Below are 21,387 nucleotides of genomic sequence, written 5' to 3' on the forward strand. Positions count from 1 at the left end.
GTTATAAGTTTTATTTTTTCATTCACTAATTCTTCATCTCTACAGTTTTTCCGTAATTTTGTCATTGAGTTGTTTCATTTACCTTTTGGGAGTACTGTCATGAGTGTCTTATGGTATATCTCAAATATCCCAAGTTTAATTAAGATCAGAATGACTGGGTTAGAGAGCTGGTTACCAAACTCTTTCTGGACTCCTGTTTCTTTGCTGATTTCAAAATGTACATCCCTAGTAGGTGTTGTCTCATCTCTTACTTTGATACTATGGTACTAGATAGAAGTTGCTATTTTCATATGACTACTACATTCTGTTCCTTTCTTTAGATGGAGTTGGAAGTATTTGTTGACTGTTTTTTCCTGTTCTGTGTCACTGGCATTTTCACCATATTTATCTAGCATGGATCAGTACTATTAGTAAGGTTTCTTTGTTTATTCTGTGATTGAAAAGAATGAAAGAGCAAGATATTCCTTTTCTTTCACCACTAGTTTTGCTAGTCACAAGGCTTTTCTTAAGAGTTCTCTATTTTTATAGTCTCTTATTTATGTTGGTTGCTGTCTGGCCTCACCTTTTCCATCCATTACATTTCTCCTTACAGGAGAGTTTAATTCATATTCCTCTGCCTTCTTTATTTTTTTCCCGTGGACAACGCAGTTTATAGTTTTGCTCCCCTTGGAAGTCACCAGACTCGGTACAGTGGCTCTCCTCAGCATGTGTGTGTTCCACATGGACAGGACAAAACTTCCAGCTTCACTCGAGCTGTTCTCTCATCTTGAATGCATTATCTTGAAGTCTGAAAAATGACTTGATTTGGGTGCAGTGTCTTGAATTAAGCTGGGAAGGCTTTAAAAGTCACAATAATGCTTTGCTGACTGGTTGAATTCCCTGGGGAATAGCTCACAAGTTAAAATTCTTCACAATGATTTTTCATTTTATATGTTAAAGATGCTTGAAATTGCCTTCCCTGGTCCCTGGTTTGAGGTGTTGTTTTCTGATGTCTGCTACCCCTTCCCTTCTTGGAATCTGCTACCTAGCATGGGCATCCATATGTATTTAAGGTTGTAGAATTCTTGTTATCAGTCATTTCAAATGTGTTACTGTTCATGTTTGTGCAGTTTGCTGCTTAGCCTATAGCTTGTTGCCCAAGAAGAAACTAATTATGTCTTACAAAGGGACTTCCCCATTGAGCTTCAGAAATGCCACTTTATTCCAGGTCTTTTCTTTCTTATCAATGGGAATTTCTCTGTTTACCCAGTCCTGTTGCTGATGTGGAAATAATTGAAGATACCTTACCCTCATTATCTTTGTTACTTCCTTGAGTTTGGATTAGGTCTTCCTCTTTGGATTCCCAAGGTTGTTTAACATATTCAGAGTGCTCCAAATGGTTTATAAGCACAGTAGCTACCTGCGAGACATGAAATGTAACAACTTGTACAGAATTCTTCCCTCTTTAAATGAAGCCTGAAGTTCTGCAGTCTGCAGCTTTGTGCACTCAAGCCAACAACAGTTCAGTTATTTACCTCCCACTCACAAGAGTGGGATATTCTCTTAACAAGATCCCATGGTCCTTCTTCAGCTCCCTGAATTCTTTGACCCTGCATTTTCATTGTGCTGCAAATCCGTTTGTTTCTATATGTTTGTGCCCAAGAAGACTTGACAATGACTCTAGAGTTCTGTATTAGGTTGCATCTTGTATCTGCTGAAAGGCAATAGCACTTTTTCTTCCTGTCCTTTTCCAAGCTGATTTTCTGTTCTTAGTTGAATTTTACAAATTATCATTGCTTTAAAAGGAAACATCATGTAGGCTGGAAATCATTTAGAAAAGTCACCCACAAACAGTAACAGAATCTCAGCCGTGACTAATGATAGTATTGCTGGTCTATAATTCAGTTAAATCTTCAAGAAAGATTTAAGACTTTTATAATTTAAAGCCTTATGGTTAATCAACCATGTCCCTAACTACAGTTTTTTTGTTAGTTATCACTGCCATTGAAACTGCCACTCTATATTACTACTTTTTTTTTTAATCTATAGAGTCTTGCTATGCCTTTGTTGAGTACATTAAAGTCTTCTGATATAAGAAGTCTTTCTTCTTGTGTAATGAACTACAGACCATGATCAAGTCACCTTATTCATCTTTCCAAACAGCTGAATTAAACTGAGCTGGTTTAGGTGTCTCACAGTAAGGCTTGGCTTAGTTCTTATCTTTTGCCTTTCTTTTCCCTTTCAGTGACCCAGCTGTGTAATATTCAGTTCAAGTCTTGCTACATTAGGCCTAGATGGTTATTTTGAGCCACCAAACTTAGACTTCCATACAAGGATATCCAGTTCTTTAATTAGGTCTTTTTCTTCAAATTAAAACAAACAGCTGTATATTTCTTTCCTTAGCTGAGTGCTACCCTTGTCAATGCCACTGTGATTTTGCCACATCAGTGTTAGGTTAACTGCCTTACAGCAACCTGGATGAGCCCACTTGCTTTGAAAACACTATTTAAGTAAAAGTATTTCCTGGTCTTCTGGAACACATTCAGAACTTCAAAGTTGTTTGGAAAAGAAAGCCCATTGCTTCCATCTGCTTGCCAGATAATTCTTTTCAAATTACTGATTGTCAGTTTCTAGCTATGCAACTTCTAGGATGTTTTATTTAATGGGTAAAACTAAATATCTTCCTAAATCTCATTGGCAATAGGTAATATTTCATGACCTCATACATGTGTCTACATCTTCCAACTTTCTTCCTAATGTAGAATACAATTATGAGATTCTGTCTGTCTTCTATATTTTTATTGATTATTTTATCATCTTTATATCAACTAAAGGATATATATCATGTTTAGGATTTTCTTCTAATATTTTGCAGGTAATGTACCTGAAAGCTGCCCAAGTTTACTAGTGCAGTTTCAGAACATAGAATGAAATTGCTCTGTACACTTCCTTAACTACAAGATAGGTACCTGTTCAATCGTCCTTTCAGGTACAACAGATTAAATTTGTGTGCATGGTTTCTTGTTTCTGTATAGTAGAACATCAAAGTACTAGAGAGATGTAGTAACTTGGTCCAACAAACATTTCGATTTCATGTAGTGTCTGTGTAATGAATGGAAAAAAACTGCAAGAAAAGAAATCCTGACACCAAAGAACTAGAGTCTACGCCTAGTTTTGCTACTGCAGTAGGATACCTTTTTGAAACATGGACACAGCTATAATTTGTGGCCTTTGGCATCCTCTTTCATTTGTAAAGATAATTAACTGCCCAGGGGCCAAGTGCTGCAGATCAATCATTTGCCATTTGTGAGAGCAAAGTGTGGGTACCTTTCGCCTTTCCTGAAGACAGGAGATGGAAAGTTCAGGGGCCTCTGAACTGAGAACGTTAAAGAGTGAGAAGAGCTGAACATACCTCAACAGCAAAAAGGGAACTGAACAAGAGTCTGAAGTTACAGCTGTCCTGCCAGGTTCTGCATGAGGATTCCCCTCAAGGACTGGCCTTCACCTCACAGTCCTTGGAAAACATTTAGGTCTATAAGGTAACTAAAATCTGGAGGCTTGCATTTGGTACGCAGATGTTTACATTTCCAAGGGAAAACACACAGGCATCTGTAGATCAATAAAGGTTGAGAACCACTCCTGCAGACTGCTTCCCTAGGCCGTGCAGCTTCCCTGTGGGAGGTGCCGAGGCCTGGGCAGCACTGCCCATCCTGCAGGTCCTCTGAACCAGGAGCTACCTACAGGATTATCCTGCAGGATAGAGCTGCAGGAGCCAGCTGGGGTGAGGGGGAGGAGTGTGGTAACCACAGGAGTCAGCGTGTGGTTGGTTACTACATCACTCGCCAAAGGATCAGCGTGTGAGGCAGGGTGAGGGTCAGACATAAACAGTCCTGGGTCTCTGGAGCTTATTTCAGCTGGGAAAGCACCTCCCTGCACCATCACCTGTGCCTGTGCTCCGACTTCAACATGCACAAGTGTTTAGAAAATATTGCAACCTCTCGACAAGTAACTACCGCAGTGACACTTCAACTGTGGGTGAGGATGCTTCTGGAGCCCTGAGCGATGCAAACCCTTTGACTTTGTAAAGAAAGCAATAATAACAAGCTTTCCTGGACTCTGAGCTCAGGAACTAGTTTTTGCTGCAATGGTAAGAGTTTCTACTTAGAGACCACACAGGCACACAAAACTGCCTCTTCCCTTTATTTTGCAGATTCACGGTGGCAGTTCATGCAGCTAGAGACACGTTTCTACAGTTTGCTGAGATTTGCCATTTAGATTTTAGGCAAGTGCCTCTTCTTTGCCCTATCATTTGTATCTGTGGTGGCAAGAAGTCCAGAGGGAGGTTGTTTCTCCATTTTAGTGTTCTAGAATTCTGACATCTTCCTAGCCTTGGCTTGGAGGATAAGATGGGGTTCTCGGTGGTCTCTTAAGCAAATCAGTGATGTCTAAGAATGTCTGATTTTTAACATCAGCACCATTCAGCTTGGTTGCCCCAGACAGGATGTGCTTAGGAGATTCTGGTGTAGGACTGTGACAGGGTATAGGGAGCAGATTTTTTTTTTTTTATGTAACAGCCACATCCTCCCTCTTAATTAAGAGTGTAAGGCAATTTATACAAGAATTTTGAAGTACTTTAAAGAGGCTCAACAATAATGTTCAGCTAACTGAAGCCAGCTGCTCCACATGGGAACTGAAAAGACTAAGAAATGTGTTTTGAATAATTAAAAATATGTCATAAATAACTTAAATGACTGTAGGAAGAGGAATGGAAAACTCCATCATCAGAACACAGAGGATCTCTGAATTAACCAAGTAGTTTAAGAGCAAGATGGTTCACAGTTCAAACAGCTGCAGTTCCTTTATATAACAGCTCCTCAGTCTTGCAGTGCAGGGTGCTCAAAGACTTAATCCTAGTATATCCATATAAATAAAGGCATGGTGTCTTGGAAGATCTTTGGGAGGAAAAGAGAAATCTAATTACTACTTCTTGTGGCCAGAATCTGGGAGCATTCAATCCTGAGCAATGGCTGTCACTATACAGACTGTCAGAAAAAGTTTGGTGTAGGTGAGTAGGCAGGAGAAAGGTGGATGAAATGTAGTATTTGCTAAACCCAGTGATTCCTAAACTGTACAGAATGCCAAATGAATGCTGACCTCTTGAAAAACAATCCTGCATATCTTGGAACCTAAGAAGCAACAGAAGTAAGATAATTTTGTCTCACTTCCTCCATAACGTGACCTCACAACACCACACCGTTCATGTGCTGGGGAAGGGTTCCTCCACTCACTCCACACCACGAGGAGCTCTAAACCTTCAAGTGCCTCGTGGTGCATGAACACTAAAGTGGTTCTGGCATGATGAAGAAAAAGGAGCACAGTCACATGTTTAACTTAATTCCTTTTGTTAGTTTGTTCAGAGTGTTATGTTGTACCAGTCCTGTTGCAGCAGAGATCATCCATCTCCATTTATGTCACAGCAACACGGTGGTTTATGATTATGATTGGTGGATTATGAGGTGAATGTAAACCCATAGAAGTCAACAGGACTTCCTCACCCAGATCACATAATGGGCCAAGCTGGAAGGGACCACAGTGGGTCAGTGCTCCACCCTCCCTGCTCCAGCAGAGTCATCCCAGAGCACATGGCGCGGGATTGTCTCCAGATGGTTCTGGAGTATCTCCAGTGAGGGAGAGTCCACACACTCTCTGGGCAATCTGTCACCCGCACAGTAAGACAGTTCTTCCTCATGTTTAGGCGGAACTCCTTGTGCAGGAGTTTCTGTCCATTGCCTCTTGTCCTAGCGCTGGCACCACGGAGCAGTCTCACGTATCCTTTCAGATACTTGTAGACATGGATGGAGCCTCTCGAGCTGAAGAGGCTCATCTCCCTCAGCCTTTGCTCGTAGGAGCGGCCCCGCAGTGCCCTGGTCACCCTCTGCCCTGCGCGGGGACCGCTCGGGGCAGCCCCGCAGAGCCCGAAATGGCGGCGGGAGCGGGGCGGAAGTGGCGGGACAGGCGGGCGGAAGCGGCTTCGCGGCCGGACAGCGCCGCTTCCGGGAGGCGCGCGCGTCCGCTTCCCGCCGGAAGCGCCGCTGTGTGGGGCGCAAGATGGCGGCCGGGATGTACCTGGAGCACTACCTGGACAGTAAGAGCCGCCGGGGCGGGGCCGAGGCCGCGGCTGAGCCGGCCCGGGGGGCACGGACGGGCTGAGGGGCAGGACCCCGCGGGGGCCGAGCGCCGCGCAGGGCGCCTGTGGGCTCTCCCGGCCTCTCGGGCGCAGCCCGGCCCGGCTGGCGGGTGCCCGGTCCCCGAGCCGTGCGGAGAGGTCCCGTCCGTGGGGCAAGGCTCGGCTGCAGCTGCTGCGGGAGCCCTGACACCGCGGTCCCGCGACTGGTTTGTCCCATGAGAAACGAGCCCGGTGCTGCTCCAGCCGCCTCTCGGGAGCGGGAATCACTGACTTGGCTGTCAGTGATTTCCCGAGATAGACATCGAGCCAGAGATAACTTTCGGATCTGTGGGGCGGTGGTTATGGTAGTTTCCTACCTGTCAGTTTACTAATGCAGCCCTGCTTTTCTGGCCGAAGAGGAGCTCTGTAAATGCTAATGGAGTTCGTACCCTTCTACGGTACCTCCCATTTTACCATCCTGCCTTAAGGTGCTTAAAACTTCATCAAACTCTGCCGTTTGGGGACGAGACTTTCAGTGCATGTTTTAACCACACGTTCTTAAAGTAGCCGAGCAGATCCATCTGAGTTGTTTCTCAATGAATGGGCTAATGGGTTACAATTGTTCTTTGAGGAATGCTGTTCTCAGGTTTTCCTGCTGGTCTGGTTTTGGCACTAGAGACAGGGAAGGATGTTCATGGGGTGATGTGTTCAAAGCTGGGTAGTCTCGTTCCTTGTGTCTTCAGTGCTCCTCTTGTCATTAGGAAAGGAAATGTCTCTAAGAATGTTGACGAACCATAATAAATTTCAGTGAAAGCTGGAAAGAAGCTGCAGTTGAGCAGGCAAGGATCTAAGTGCCTGAAGGAAGGAGGATGCAAAAGGCAGGAAGAAGAGTTGAATGAGGAGGCAGGTTGGAGAGGAGTGAAGCTTTTTGCAGTTTTGCAGTTCTCACTCCATTGTTGCAGGCTGCAGTTGACTGAGGCTCCTCAGCTGGGAGAGTGGGGAAGGAAGCAGATGGACAAGGAGTAAGTTCATAGGAAGGATGCAGGATTTTCCTGCTGGGAGGGCAGAGGAGTATTTTGGGTGAGAGCTGCAGAGCAAAGGTAAAGGAGCCAAAGCCTGGGATCTGCAGCTGGAAGCAGAGGCGAGCAGGATGTGCAGAGAGGTACAGTCGGTGCCCAGCTGGAGAGAAGGGAAGGTTGGTGGCTGGAGAATGCTCCTGCCAAAGTAAAACACCTCTGGATCATGTCATCACAGTCAATTAAAAGCAGCCAGCCTGGGAACTCCTCTTCCTCTCTAGTGCAGGCTTGCAGAGGAAATGCTAAACTCTTCTCCCTCAGCTGAGGCTTTTGGTCCTGCAGTTGGATTAGAGATTCTCGTGCTGTTGAAGGTGGATACTAATACAGTAGAGTCACTGTTATTGTTGAGATGTCTTGCTTAAAAAAAAAATGAAGGTGATGTGCACAGTCTAAAAGTCCTTAAACATATCTGGTTACAAAGATTTTAGAAAGAACAAAACATTCTTTGCTGTGATGGTTTAGCCTTTTTGGTTACTCTTAGATCTCTAAGGCCTTTTTCATTTTTGTCTGGTGCAATATTACTTGCTGTTATTAGCTAATCATAAGACACTTGCTGTGCTTATTCTTTCTAGGTTTCTTTCTGGAAAACATATATGAATTCTGATACTTGAGAGTCAAAGAGCACCCATCACAGTCTTCAGTAAGTTAGGATATATAGCATATATTTCTGATTACCCATATTGTTCTTCTCTAAGCCTGCTCTCCTCTCCTGGCATTCTGCCTGGACTCCAGACTCTGTGAAAATGCATGCAGTATTTTAGACATGAGTCTTCTTCTTGATGGTAACTGATTGACAGCATTCAGTTTCCTCCTTGCTGCGCCCCTTTTTTTCCCCATGTTATTTCAGCGTTTTAAAAACATTCAGTTCCATTTTAAAGTAGTTCACCAATATCCTAAAGCTTCCTGAAATTTGATAGAAATAAATAGTCCAGAACTTTTGGTCATCTCTTATAAAAAGCATGTAATTCTTAATTTGCATCTGTGTATTGGTACTGAATTCTTTTAGCAATACACTGCTCTTGCAGACACAGTTTTCAATTGAATGTCTCTTTTCCTCCCACAGAGATTCTCTTTCATATGGTTTTCTGTCTGGATCTGCTCAGGGAATGAATGAGTAATGTGTGATGAAAGGGCAGTTATGTGTAGAACCCCCTTAATTCTTTATCTTTGAATAAAGGAAGGTGTGTAAGGAATAAAGTGAAAACTGTAGGAAGAAAAAAGGTGGCCTCCTGTTTGAAGCAACTGAGTATCACTGTCAAAGTGAGTTTGATGTTTTTATTTACGTCGTGAGTCCCACTTAATACAGGTTTTCCTTGCTTGGATTGTGCTTCCCTCAGATTGTGAGTGGAAATTTTTAGTCAGAGGAGCAGATGTGCAGAATGCTCATAGCTGCAGCTGGAGTCTGCCTTGAACAGATAATTCTGAAAAGTTGTGCTATGAAGCATTTTTGCGCATTTCAAGAGGAGAGTCTGTAATTAGCTGGCCTTCTTGGCTTTAATCTCTTGGCCTCAGTAAATCTCTTGGCCTTCATCCTGGTGGTGAGGGAAATGGGCCACTCCACAGCAGCACTGTGAAAACACTTTGATTCACAGCAGTGAGCGCCTAAAACCTGATTACAAAGTCAGTTTTCAGATTGAGCTCTGGGTCTGAGCATGTGACTCTATTGAGCAAAGAGAATAAAATAAAACTTTGAATCAGTGCTCAGTCACTGGGAATGAGAAACACCTTGCATGAAACATCATGTAAATAAGTAATTAAAAACTGTATGCTAAAATGCACGAGCAGTCTGAAAGCTAGGCACACAGCCCCAGTTGCTTCAGTTCATATATTTTGAGCCCTCTACTTTAGACATCTAAAGTTCTTTTCCATGATTTTTTTTTTTTTATGGAATAGCCAATTTAAGAAGAGTTCCTTTACTAAAGGGTGTCTAGAGGCTTCTTAGGTCAGGTATTCCAGCAGCTTTCAAATCCTTGCTGTAATTTGAATCTGGATTTAGTCCTAGGGTTAGGCATCCCTTTCCTTGGCTTTAAGGTGTTAACTACAAAGCAGATCTGTCTGAAATGTGTTATACTCTTGGCAGATGTTTTTGCAGCAGAAAAATAGACACATCCCTTCTGTGCTGAGCATCCTGACAGAGAAACTCCGTAACTTGTCTACTCTGATCACCTTCATTCCTTCATCCTACTAACTGAGCCAAAGGATTCAGGGAATGGGAGAAGAGGAATGTGTCTTGTTCCACTTTTCTTCCTGAGTGTTTTTCTCCTGGCTGAATTTAAACATACAAAGATTTCCATCTCTTCAAATATTGGTGTCGTTCTGGTTTCTAAACCCCTCTGGTTTTGAGGGGAGGAAGCAGATAAAAAATGCTTTCTCTGAAGCAGTAACACAGTGCAGCTTTGGTAAGGGAAATCCTATGAGTGCAGAGGAGTTAGAGATACAGAAGGGAGTGGAGGAAGAAGAAGTAAGAAAACTGTTTGGTGATTAAAAGATGCAATGAGCATACAGACTCACAAGAAGTTTGTTCTTGCTCAAGCTTGAGTTACTGTGCTTGGCTCAGTGTTGCCCCTTGTACAGGGTTAGAAATACAGTTGTGGAGGCTTTGAGGGGCAGAAAGGGATAATATGATGATCCTGAAAAACCATTATTAATATGGTTTTCCAGAAGGTGAGATGCAAACCCTGAGTTTTCTTCATGTTTGGATGTTTCAAGGGGATTGTAGGGCTCCTTTGTGAAAGGCATCACTGAGGCACACATACTCAGAAAGCAGTCCCAGATCAAGTCTCTGTTTATAAGTGAATGTGCCATGAGTGTAGGGATTGTCTTTATAGCAGAGGGAGCTGCTGTGCAACCACCTGTGTTTTCTGCCCTCAGTGCTTCCCTGTGTACCCATCTCATGGGTGCCAGAGTGAAGTACTGTACTTAGTGACAACATATGAATCATCTTTTATCGCAACATACCCAGGTCTGTACCTCCCCTCCACAACAAGAGCTGTTCCCACCTTCCCTGAGGAGCTGAAGCCAGCATTTCATCTGAATTAGACCTAAACATCTGGGACAGTCATGAGCAGCAGGAGTAGCAGGTAGCCTTGGTGAGCTGGAGAGGCAGGATGTCACAGGCCGGGCTGCACAGAGAGCTGTGTGACATTAATTCTGGTGCCTCCGAGGCCGCCAGGCAAGGCCTGTTCCAGGAGCAGGCACTAGGACTTGTCTGCCTCAGCACTGAGGGTGATGGGGACAACAGGCTTAGCTGAGGAGACCTCAGCTGGTAAGTTAACATGGTACTGTGTAGTAATTTACCTTGGGTTTTTCCACCTTTTTACACTGGTTAGGGAGGCATCGAGTTTCCTTTGCTCCTTCTGTTTGCATTTGTCAGTAGGCACATAGAGATGCTCCAGTTCAGGGCTTGTCACTGGCGGAAAACTTAAGGCAGTTTAAGCACAGAGCAACAGCACGTGTTTGCATGGAAGTCATCTTCTTTCTCCTACAACTGACGTGGGAATGTCCTTTAGTTCCTTGATAACATTAGCTAACCTAGTAAAATTCCAAAATTTTTTTGGAATAGCTACATCTGCCTGGATTTTCCTCTGTATGGATTCATCAGATGAGGCTGTGATGAATCTCATGATCTTAGAGCTCTTAGAGGACACGGGTGTGATGTCAGAAATTGCTGTAGGTAAGCCCGTGATTCCTTCCCAGACCTGGCTGTGTTCCAGTTTCCCCAGCAGTTCCTTTATCTCTTGCATCCCCTACCTTCATTACCTGTATCCCCTGCCCAGTGCAGCATGCAGCCATTCCCCCTGTCCCTGCCCCTATGGTTTCTCACATCATTCCTCACAAATGCAGGTCTCTTAATAAATCATTTCTCTACTTGTCACTGTTTCAGTGTAGTGAAAGATGCCTTTCACCTTACTGAGACCTTGGATTAGTTACACCTGTGATGCACCACACATGATCTATGGAAAATTACAAAAGATTTTGTGCAGGGGAGAGAATTTGGTGATTCATAGGCATCATTTGTTTCTGTGTGAAATCTACTGGCACAGCCCACACTGAGCTGATACATTTAATGACCAATTCATTTAGAATTGATTTTGTTGTTGTCTGATATTTTTATTGGAGCTGATACAAGATGGCTTTACATGGCAAAGCATGCTGTGTTTTTCTGTAGTTCTTCACTTACCAACTGCAAATCTGATGTCATTGTTTTGGCAAACAGCCCTGTGATCTCTTTGGTGGTTTTCCCTGCCTTTGGAGGTCTGTAGCAGGCTGAAAATGCCAGGAGTGTTGCAAGTCTCGTTTGTTGTGTCAGTCTTCCAAGCCCTCCAAGCTTTTCAAATCAAGGTTGATCTTTAAGAATGAAGATCCGTTTTCTGAGACTTAACAACACTGCCTGCTGTCTTGGCTGTGGATGCTGTAGCATTGGGCTACTGTACTAAAACAACAAAAAGAGCCCTCCCTTCCTGAGAAATGGGCCCAACCTTTGGGGGAGTGTTGGGTTTCCATGGCTGACTGTAGCTGATGTTGACTGTCACTGCGGACTGGTGCCCATTTCCTTGGACAGTGTCTGAAGCAGATGTGCTTGGGAGGACTGGTGTGCAGTGCATTGGCCCAAAGCTTGGGATGTGTGACGTGGCCACAGAATTCCTGGGTGGCTGTGGCTAAATCAGTCTGCCTGAGCACCTTCTTTGTAAAACTGTAGGTAGGGTTATCCCTTATCAAGGTACTGGAAGGATAATGGTACAGGTTAGGACTCTTTATTGCAGCAGGGCTGAGCCATCTCTGAATAGAGGGAAAGGGATGTATTATGGTCAAGCACTGTTTTCAATAAACTGCATGGGAAGGTGATTGATTACTTGAGAATGCAGGACAGAGTAGAAGCACTGGTTTTTTTTAAAAGGATGATATGCTCTGAAAGGAGGGATATAAAAGACACCCTGCCCCCTACTGAGGGAGCAAAGAAGCTCCTGAAGATTGCTGCAAGCCAGTTGTCCTGCAGTGTACTTCAAGCGCTACAAAATTATGAGAATCGTGGAGTACCAACAAGTCCGATGTGCTTCCCCAGCAAGATCCTGGCCAGTTTTCAGTCTTGCAGGGCAAAGAACTTGCCCTCTCATTGTGGCAGTCCCTGGCACAAGCAGGAATTTTTTTAATTGCCTTCAGCAATGTGGTGTCTAAAGCATTTGCTGAAATCTAAGCTGTTCAATAAAGCAACTGTGGTTATGTTTCAAAATGTATTTTCCCGTTTTTTAATAAAATTTAAACATGCATCTAAACATGATGGGTGAAGACATGTCTTGGGAAAGGCACTGTGTGTTTGGATGGTGCTTGGTGCTGTTGATCTGTTTTTAGGACTTAGGGCAGCACAAAGCCATTGTTTGGCACAGCACAGACATGCTGCAGAGGATTGAAGCACAATTGAAGTGATCAGGCTGTGTAGGCTTGCTCTCTGCGTCTGTGTGTCACAGTTAACATCTGAGTTAAGTAGCTGAAGTTGAAATATCAGTTGCCTGCACCTGACACCCCACGTGTGTTTCTAAAAAGAAGTAAATAAAATAATTATTGCAGAGGAAAACAAGTGGTGTTGTATTCTGGCTTTTGGAGAGAGTGCGTGGTTCTTAAGGGAGAAGACAGCATGGTTATGGATGCCTGTGGAAGAATGAACAGGGGAAAGAATGGCAAGGAAAGAGGAGAAGAAAAGAAAGAAGAATAGGCTTAGTGAAGGGCTAACATTTGAGGAGAGGAAAGATGAAGGTGGGTAGAGAGACTTTAGCTTGTCATCAGAAATGAGAACAAGGTAAGGAAAGGAAGGGGTGAAAAAAATTCAGTGAGAGACCTGCAGCAGTGATTTTCAGGATAGTCATACCATGAGAGGAATCAGTGGGGCTGCACAAGGCTTCTGTATGGATCTGTGCAGTGAGTCCATTAGGAAAAGCATTGCCAGCAGGCCGAGGGAGGGATCCTGCCCCTCTGCTCAGCCCTGGTGAGGTGCACCTGGAGTGCAGTGTCCTGCTCTGGGCTCCTCGTTAAAGAGAGACTTGGAGCTCCTGGAGTGTGTCCAGTGGAGGGGAATGAAGATGATTTGGAGAATCTCTTCTGTGAGGAGAGGCTGAGAGAGCTGGGCCTGTTTAGCCTTGAGAAGAGATGTCTGAGGGGGCTCAGCAGTGTCTGTGAGTGTCTGCAGGGAGGGTGTCCACGGTGGATCCAGGCTCTTCTCAGTGGAGCCAAGCACTAGGACAAGAGGCAGCAGCAGAGACTGCTGCACAGCGCGTTCGACCTGAACATGAGGAAAACTTCTTCACTGTGTGGGTGACCAAGCACTGGAAGAGATTCCCCACTAAGGTTGTGCAGTCTCACTGGAATATTACAGAACAGGAGGCAATCCTGTGCCATGTGCTCTGGGGTGACCCTGCTTGAGCAGGGAGGTTGGAGCAGATGACCCACTGTGGTCCCTTACAGGCTTACCCATTCTGTGTTCCTGTGACACAGCTGTATTAATGCCAGTCATGCTTTGGGCCAAGCTGCTGGCCTTCTAGCACTTCCTTCCCTCTACATTTTCACCATCCTCCTGTTCCTCTCTTGCTACTGTGCCATTTGTGTGGAACGAGGCCCTTGCTTTTCCATATTATTCTCTCTGTTGCTATGTATCATGACTCTTGTCTAGTGATCAAAGATGCCTCTAGGGTGTTTTTTCTTTACAATTATCAGTTTCGTAATCTGAGAATTACGTGGGTATTTTATGATAGATAGTATTTAGTCATGATAATTTTAGGTGAATCTTACTAAGATGAAAGAGCAAAATTAATTGCAGAGGAAAGGAGAAAAGCAGGAGGAAACGAAATTACAGAAATAACATGTATGTTTTTAGAAAGGGCCGGGGAAAGTGTGGTGGTAGGAATAAGGAAATGGAAACTCAAATCTAGATACTATTTTTTAATGGGACTTAGAGAGTGATAATGTCTGATAGCCAGCACAGCACAGGTCAAGCAATTTCAGCAAGTGTTCTGGCACCTGTGATAAATTCTGTGATGCAGAGAATCACTTCTGTTTAAGGCTATGCAAGAGCTTTGGAGTTAAGCTGCAGATAGTAGAAAACATCCCCACAGCTAGATTAAGTTATGTACCATACAAATAATTTGTTGCTCAGTTATAACTTGCTTATCTGCAGCTTTATCTTGTTATGCTTTTTGTTATTGCCAGACTCTCTCTGGATCATAATTTGTAATGGTCTGCTCAGCTTCCTTCCACGTTCAGCTGAACAGATAAAGTATCTTTGTAGCAGTTCTGATTATAAAGGCGCTGTACTGTCACTCATTTCATTTTCTCCCTTTATTGACGATGCAGTGGCAGAACATTTGTCCAATAACAGATTTTCAGAGTGAAATATTTTGCTGTGGTTTTAGGAAATCCTTTTGCTGGTTTTGGCAGGGAAGCAATCCAACTGACGAGGGTTTGTCTCCTCAGCCCCAGTGGAAGCCTGCCCAGCTCGTGAGCCTCTGGAAGATCATGGCTCCGGTGTGCTTAAATGATCCATTAATGTGCTTAAATGCCCGTGGTGCCTGTGCTGAGCCTTTGCCCGGCCAGAGCCGGGTGACAGCTCTCCCCACACTGCCAGAGCTCCCGGAGCAGAGGGCTCTGCACACCTGGAGGCAGGAAACAAGGCAGGAAATGAGGCAGGGGAGCCACTGGCCTGGCCGAGGGGCCGGCACTGCAGGGAGGAGGCTCTGGGGAGAGAGGGGCTCTCAGGGGTGAGGGGCACAGGCTGAACAGACAAGGCCCTGAACGAGGAGGCAAAAGAAAGGCAGATGCTGTCCAGACAAGAGCATGTGCTGGCATCAGTGGTGGTGGCAGATTTTCACAGTGATGGCTGTGAAAACTAGAGCACAGTTCCTTTCAGGTTGTGTAGCAGAATCAAACCCCTCTTTGAGTTTCTCGTGGTGCAAGAACATCGCTGTGAAGTGTGACCGTAACCTCGTGTGGGGTTGTTCTGCCCGCAGAGTAGCATCCTGCTGGGTTTTGTGCTGGCTCAGGTGCTTGCTCTATCTAAGGGTTTCTCACCCTGCTGAGGGAAACCTGACAGTACCTGGTGGAATTCGTGCTTTTACCATCTGTCCTTTTCAGAAGAGAAAAAGAAATTACGTTAATCTTTTCTAAAAACCACAAAGTCCAGAATTTAGAAGCTGTGATCTTCCAGGATTAATAAACTCAATATAAATGTGACATATTGTGTGCAGTGCAGGAACATCTTCTGTTTTCCTCTAGAGGATACCTGTCTTGTTTTCTGCAGCGGATGCTTTGGAGAGGAATGAAAAGCAGCGTGCTGCAGTATGACCCATGTTTCATTTGCTGTATCAATTGAAAGGTTTACAGTTGATGAGGCTGGGAATTGCAGGAAGGAAAAAGGCATGGTCTCTAGATTCCCAAGCTGGATTTCATCCCTGCCATAAGCTCCCTCTCTAAGCAATAATAATTTTCAGCATTGTGTCCCCGTCGTGTTCTGAGGTGCTTTTCAAAGCATAAGGATGTAATCCAGTAGTCAGCTGCTTAAACCTTGTGTGGAGTCTGTCATGCTGAACAAACATGGAAGTGTCAAACTCAGGACGTGCCGACACTTCATTTTGCCGCTTAGTAATTTTTCAGAATTTAAATTTGCACTGTTAACTGTCCTTGAATGCAGAGGGGTGATGTGTATGTGCTGTGGGTATTTAAGGACACCTATTATCTGAGCATTTCTCAGGTAACTAAATCAGACATGGCAACAGAAATATGTTGAAGCAGCAGCTTAATTGCTCCTAAGGATTCTGTATGTAACTTCTTATTCTGCTGTTCAGGCAAAAATCTAAGTAAAAGGAACAACTTCTGTGTTCAGCAAGGCCCACAGTTGGTTTTACCTCTTATAGGAATTAATTTCTGGTCCTGTTATATAATACTTGTTAAAAGTTGTTAAAACCTCTTGCATACAGAACCTTCCCTGTCAACTGGTTGCTTTTCAGGGAAGTGGAAAAGCATTCATTACTGTGGAAATACGTGCAGATGGTGAAAATAGAGATTGCTGCCTGGACTGATGTGTTGGACAGCTTTGGTGGTGGCCAGACACACCGTCAGCTGCACTCCCTGTGAGCGAGAGAGCGAGTTCAGGAAGCTCAGACATGCTCCTGTTATGTTTGTGAAGAGTTTTTCCCAACACCTGTGTTTTTTAAACCTTCAAGAGAGATTTATGATTTTTATTAGTTATAAAGGTGACAGTAATCAAGCTTAGACTTCAGGTTAATGCAGTGACACTAGATCTCATTTTGATTAGACAGGCATGGAAAAATGAAAATTGTTTTTATCAGCTCTGCCAGTTGAGCATCTGGTGATGCCTGGGGGGTGAGTAGCATAGTGCATTGAAAATTAATTGACTATCAACTTCACATTGCTCATTCAGAGCCCTACAAACGTTTATTATTCATGATGTGTGGCATCCTTCCAGGTGTTGGACAGACCACACTGAGATGACAATGCAGAAGGCACAACAAGTTACGAGTCACAAGGGGTTAAGACTGCTCCCTGTTCCACATCCCATCTCACACTTGATCTTTGCTCTGCCCAAAGTGTCTACTGTCCCTTATGTGTTAAATGAATACATTAAACACACTCACTTTTCAGTGAATTAGCATTTGATCAACTTTAATTTTTACATCCTTGTGTAGAAATAACTAAATGGCTTTAGTTACCAGCTGTTGTGCTGGTTTTTTCATTACTAAGTGGAGTTTTTGAATGGAGATGTATTATAATGATTGACACTCATTACAGATTTTGGGTTTCTGCTTTCTTAGTGTGAACCTTTCCATGTCCTCTAGAACTGTGCTTCTGCAGTAAATATATCATGTTTTTATAGTCTGTCTCCTTTGGGGCCAGCAACAAATGGAAGCAGGCTGATGTGCACCAGAGGGCGGGGGGGGTGTTGTTGGTGGTTAGCTTTGTTCCTGCCTTGGCATCATGGACAGCAATCTGATTTCTCCATGTATTCTCCTTTCTCTGCAGGTATTGAGAACCTGCCGTTTGAGTTACAGAGAAACTTCCAGCTCATGCGAGATCTGGATCAGAGGACAGAAGGTGAGGATTAGAGATGGTTTTGTTGCCAAGACAAGGAGTAGGTAGCTTGACCAGCTTTGCTTTGCCTTGCCTTTGTCATGGGGATCTCCAGGCAGGGGAGGAGGCCTGGAGCTACTCCAGTCATTCAGTCTCTCCTCATGGAGGGCACTGTGGTGTGTGTGTGGTGTTTGTGTATTCAATGGCTCACTTGTTTCAGACCTCAAATCAGAGATCGATAAGTTGGCCACGGAGTATATCAGCAATGCGCGGACCTTATCTTCGGAGGAGAAACTGGGGCTTCTCAAGCAAATCCAGGAGGCCTATGGGAAGTGCAAGGAGTTTGGGGATGACAAGGTCCAGCTGGCTATGCAGACCTACGAGATGGTATGAAGGGAAGTGTCTCGTGCTTGTCCTGTGAACGCCCGAACTAAAGCCGCCCATCTCGGCAGGCCCTGATCTTTCATTTTTAGGCCATGCCCACTCTTGCTCCTTGGCTCTTTTAGTCCAAACCCCCTGCCCCTTTGTCCCCTTTTGTCCTCTCTTTGCCTTCCTGGGCTCTGTCCGGTGGTGACCCTGGTCACTGCTGTCTCTGCAGGTCGATAAGCACATCCGGCGGCTGGACACAGACCTCGCTCGCTTTGAAGCTGACCTGAAGGAGAAGCAGATAGAGTCGAGCGACTATGACAGTTCTTCCAGCAAGGGCAAGAAGAGTGAGTACCCCCACTGGGCTGCAGATTGATTCAGGAGGCAGCCAAGTGACTATGGAAGTGGTGGGGATGAAGGCAGGCACTGGAGTGGTGCAGATCAAAGACTGTTGCGCTGGAGTCTGAAGGACAGGTAAAAAGATGGTGACCTGGGCTCTTCTTGTGTGAGCATATTCAAGGCTGCTAGATAAATTAAGATGGGGTGCATGGCCCAAAGCCAATATACATTCCAAAGCAGGAGTGTATTTAGTGCTGCAGAGGTTGTCACTGTCAGGTGTCTGTTTTGGTGGGGTGACAGATGCAACACCTTTTTCTCTTCTTACCAGAGGGCCGAGCCCAGAAAGAGAAAAAAGCTGCTCGTGCTCGCTCTAAAGGGAAAAACTCTGATGAGGAAGCACCAAAAACTGCCCAAAAGAAATTGAAGCTCGTCCGCACGTAAGTGTTTAAGGGACTTGAGGGAATGAGAAGCAGCGCTAGAAATCAGATCAAGGCAGGCCTAGCCAGGCTTCCCTGAGATGCCCAGACTGGAACTGTGTGTCCTCTGTCCCTTCTTGGGAAGCAAGAGGAAGGAAACTTTTTTATTCTTTCAGGAGAATGTGGGTTGAAAGGGAAAGCAGAGCCCCTTTAGTACTTAAATAAGAGAACTATCTGTCTCTGGCAAACAAGGGTACTGTCTTGGGACACATGAAGGTACTCAAAGCCAGTTACTTTGCTGACTTACTTTATTCCTGTCCTGCAGTAGCACAGAGTATGGGATGCCTTCAGTCACCTTTGGAAATGTGCACCCCTCGGATGTACTGGATATGCCCGTGGACCCCAATGAGCCCACTTACTGCCTGTGCCACCAGGTCTCCTATGGGGAGATGATTGGCTGTGACAACCCAGATGTAAGAGCCTGCGCGTGGTGGGAAGGGGGGGAATGGAGTGGAGATGAGTCTTGCATTGAAAGTCTTGTCTTGCTTGGGTGGGGCTGAGATAGCAAGCAGTGACAAGGAGAGGGCTTACCTCAGGGAAGAGGGGCAGAGGTGTGCTGGCAATGACCTCTGAAGTGCCTCTTCCTTCAGGGTTTTCCTTAAAATGTTTTCTTGTCCCTAAACTTAGCAAGGGAGAAGGGGCGTTCTCCTTGCTAACAGTGTGTAGGTTGGGTGTGAGTATTCAATCCTTGATCACTGCTAGGGATTTAAGAGTTTGTGATTAAATGCTGGGAAACTCTGGTAGCCCAAAAGCAACAATTTCAAAAGGAAACCACTCTAACTGGCTGCTCTTCATCCCAACAGTGTTCCATTGAATGGTTTCATTTTGCCTGTGTGGGTCTGACAACAAAACCAAGAGGAAAATGGTGAGTGAAGCAACCTGGGGGGCCCATTGGCCTTTGGAAAGGGGAAGTCCTAGGTGGCAGGGGGAAAAGTACTATATATTACTTTAGTATTATTATTTAGTATTATTATTACTATAGTACTACACACTTAGAATATGTCATTAAAAGGAAAATTTGAATTGAGGCTTTGTCAGGGACCTTGGAAAAGGTCTTTTGGGACCATGCACTTGAGGCTCATGTCACGCCCTAAATGTTGGCTGTGTACTTCCCTTTCTAACAGGTTCTGCCCTCGCTGTTCCCAGGAGAGGAAGAAGAAGTAAATTCACATGAGACCTCAGTACTGCTGCAGGAGCTCTCTTCCCCCTGCCAGGGCCTCGTCCCAGTTCCCCCAGCACTTGGGGCCTTGGCTGAAGGGAAGTCTTGCCCTGTTTGTGGTTTGGGCCATCCCTGGAATGGTGTGTACCCTCACGGTGGTTCCTGTGTGTTCTGTATCCCTGGTTGCTTCTGAGTCCTTAAGGCAGGCCCTCTCTGTGTACTATTCCAAACAGGTCTCTGAACCTCAAAGGGAATGAATGAGGGCACCAGGGTAGCCACCAGATTCCCAGGGATTCAGGTAGCCCCTGATTTTCCTTGGCTTTCCTTCAGCCTCCTGAGAGTTCATTGCCTATTCTCTGCTTAGAGAACGAGGCTATGGGATGGGGGAAGGAAAGGAGGTAAGTCTTCAGCATTTTAGGTCATTCGTTTTCCTGGATCTTTTTCAGGAGAGAGGGAGTAACCAAGCTACTTCTTAATCTAGTGGGCTGGTTGAGAGACTGAAAACCTGATGTGCTCCCTGTCTTTAACCATTCCACTGCTGGCATTGAGCAGCCTCTTTTGTTGGGGAGAGGAGGAGGCAGAGGGAGTGTTTAGAGCTAGCTTTGTCTCTCTTATTGCTGGGGTAAACCTGCTGGTCTGGGAAGCACACTGTGTGAAGGAGGAAGAATTTCTGACCACGTGGGGAGAAACGGCTTGGGCCAGTCTGTCTTCCGGCTTCAAAATTCTGCCTTCCTCTTGTGTAGTGGTGCTTCTCCATTATGTTGATGGTGGGAAGTTTGGGGATTCAGACCCCACTTGTATAATACAGAATTAAATAAAATTCATTGAAACAAACACTCTGTTTGCCTGGATGTCACCTCCAAAATAAACTGTGGCAATTGGTCTCTCTAGCTTTTCTTTCTCTCTTAGCTCTGCTTTTATTGTAAATGGTGAATGCGGTACAGCTTCTTCATGTAGCAATCCTGTCCCTAAAAAGTGACATTCTTCATAAAGCAGGCTTGAAAATGTTCCTAATAAAGCTAGTGAGCTGTGTGGTGGCTGTGAAAAATACCTGTCCCTGCAGTTGTGCCCTCACAAGAAGGTGAACATTTATTCCCACTATTGTTTGATCATTTACTTCATCAGTTGCCTTCTCTTAAATGAGGAGGAGTGGAGGTGGCAAAGGCCAACCCTCACTGTCTGTTGGGTAGCACAGCTGAGAAAATAAGCCCTCAGGACAAACCACTTGTCTCCAAAAAGCTGGGTAAGTTTTCCAGACACCCTGATAGCTTGCTTCCCAGTAGGTCACAATCACCTTACTGCCAGAAACTCTGCTGCTGTTACTAACGTAACATTAGGCTCCAAAACAATTCCTGAAGATGGGCAGTCTGAAGGCCTGCAGTGTCTGCAGGTAACTGTGAGGAGATGGCCCACACTGAAGCTCCTCTTCATCAATTCCATTGGCACGGCCTGGACACTGACAAACCAAGTCTCCTTCCTCCTTGTGGTCTGCTCATCAGGAAGGTTTGAGCCTTCCACCTGAGACATGGAACGTTTTCCTCACGCAGAGAACTTGTGTGAGGATCCATGGGGGATTTTGCTCATTTAGTCATGAAGCCAAAGCTCTGCTAGCTTTCAGACGACAGTGTGGGTTAAGCTCAGTGCTGCCCCGCCTTTCATTGCACGGGGATCCTGGCAGCCATCAGCTCAGGAGCTGGTGGTGTTTTCTCTTCAAGTCAGTTAGCACTGAGTCAGACTTTGCTTTTGCCTCGAGGA

General features: G+C 45.0%; 1 protein-coding gene across 6 annotated transcripts; it reads left to right on the forward strand.

The window, feature by feature from the left end:
- Positions 1-6,043: 6,043 nt before the first annotated feature.
- ING4 (inhibitor of growth family member 4) lies at positions 6,044-20,466 on the forward strand. 6 transcript variants are annotated; one of them, XR_010746090.1, is made up of 10 exons: positions 8,042-12,972; positions 17,245-17,316; positions 17,513-17,679; positions 17,891-18,005; positions 18,326-18,434; positions 18,739-18,886; positions 19,277-19,338; positions 19,598-19,772; positions 19,866-19,930; positions 20,079-20,466. XR_010746090.1 is itself a non-coding variant. In XM_066341148.1 (8 exons), exons 1-8 carry the CDS (start codon positions 6,088-6,090, stop codon positions 19,635-19,637), a joined length of 750 nt encoding a protein of 249 aa, XP_066197245.1. In that variant the 5' UTR covers positions 6,044-6,087; the 3' UTR covers positions 19,638-20,466. The 6 variants fall into 6 exon arrangements, 3 of the variants coding, with proteins under 3 accessions (XP_066197245.1, XP_066197246.1, XP_066197244.1); XR_010746089.1 differs by having other exon boundaries at positions 19,598-19,930; XR_010746088.1 differs by having other exon boundaries at positions 19,866-20,466.
- Positions 20,467-21,387: the final 921 nt, after the last annotated feature.

The sequence above is a fragment of the Sylvia atricapilla genome, chromosome 2, assembly GCF_009819655.1.
Source record: "Sylvia atricapilla isolate bSylAtr1 chromosome 2, bSylAtr1.pri, whole genome shotgun sequence".
NCBI lineage: Eukaryota > Metazoa > Chordata > Aves > Passeriformes > Sylviidae > Sylvia > Sylvia atricapilla.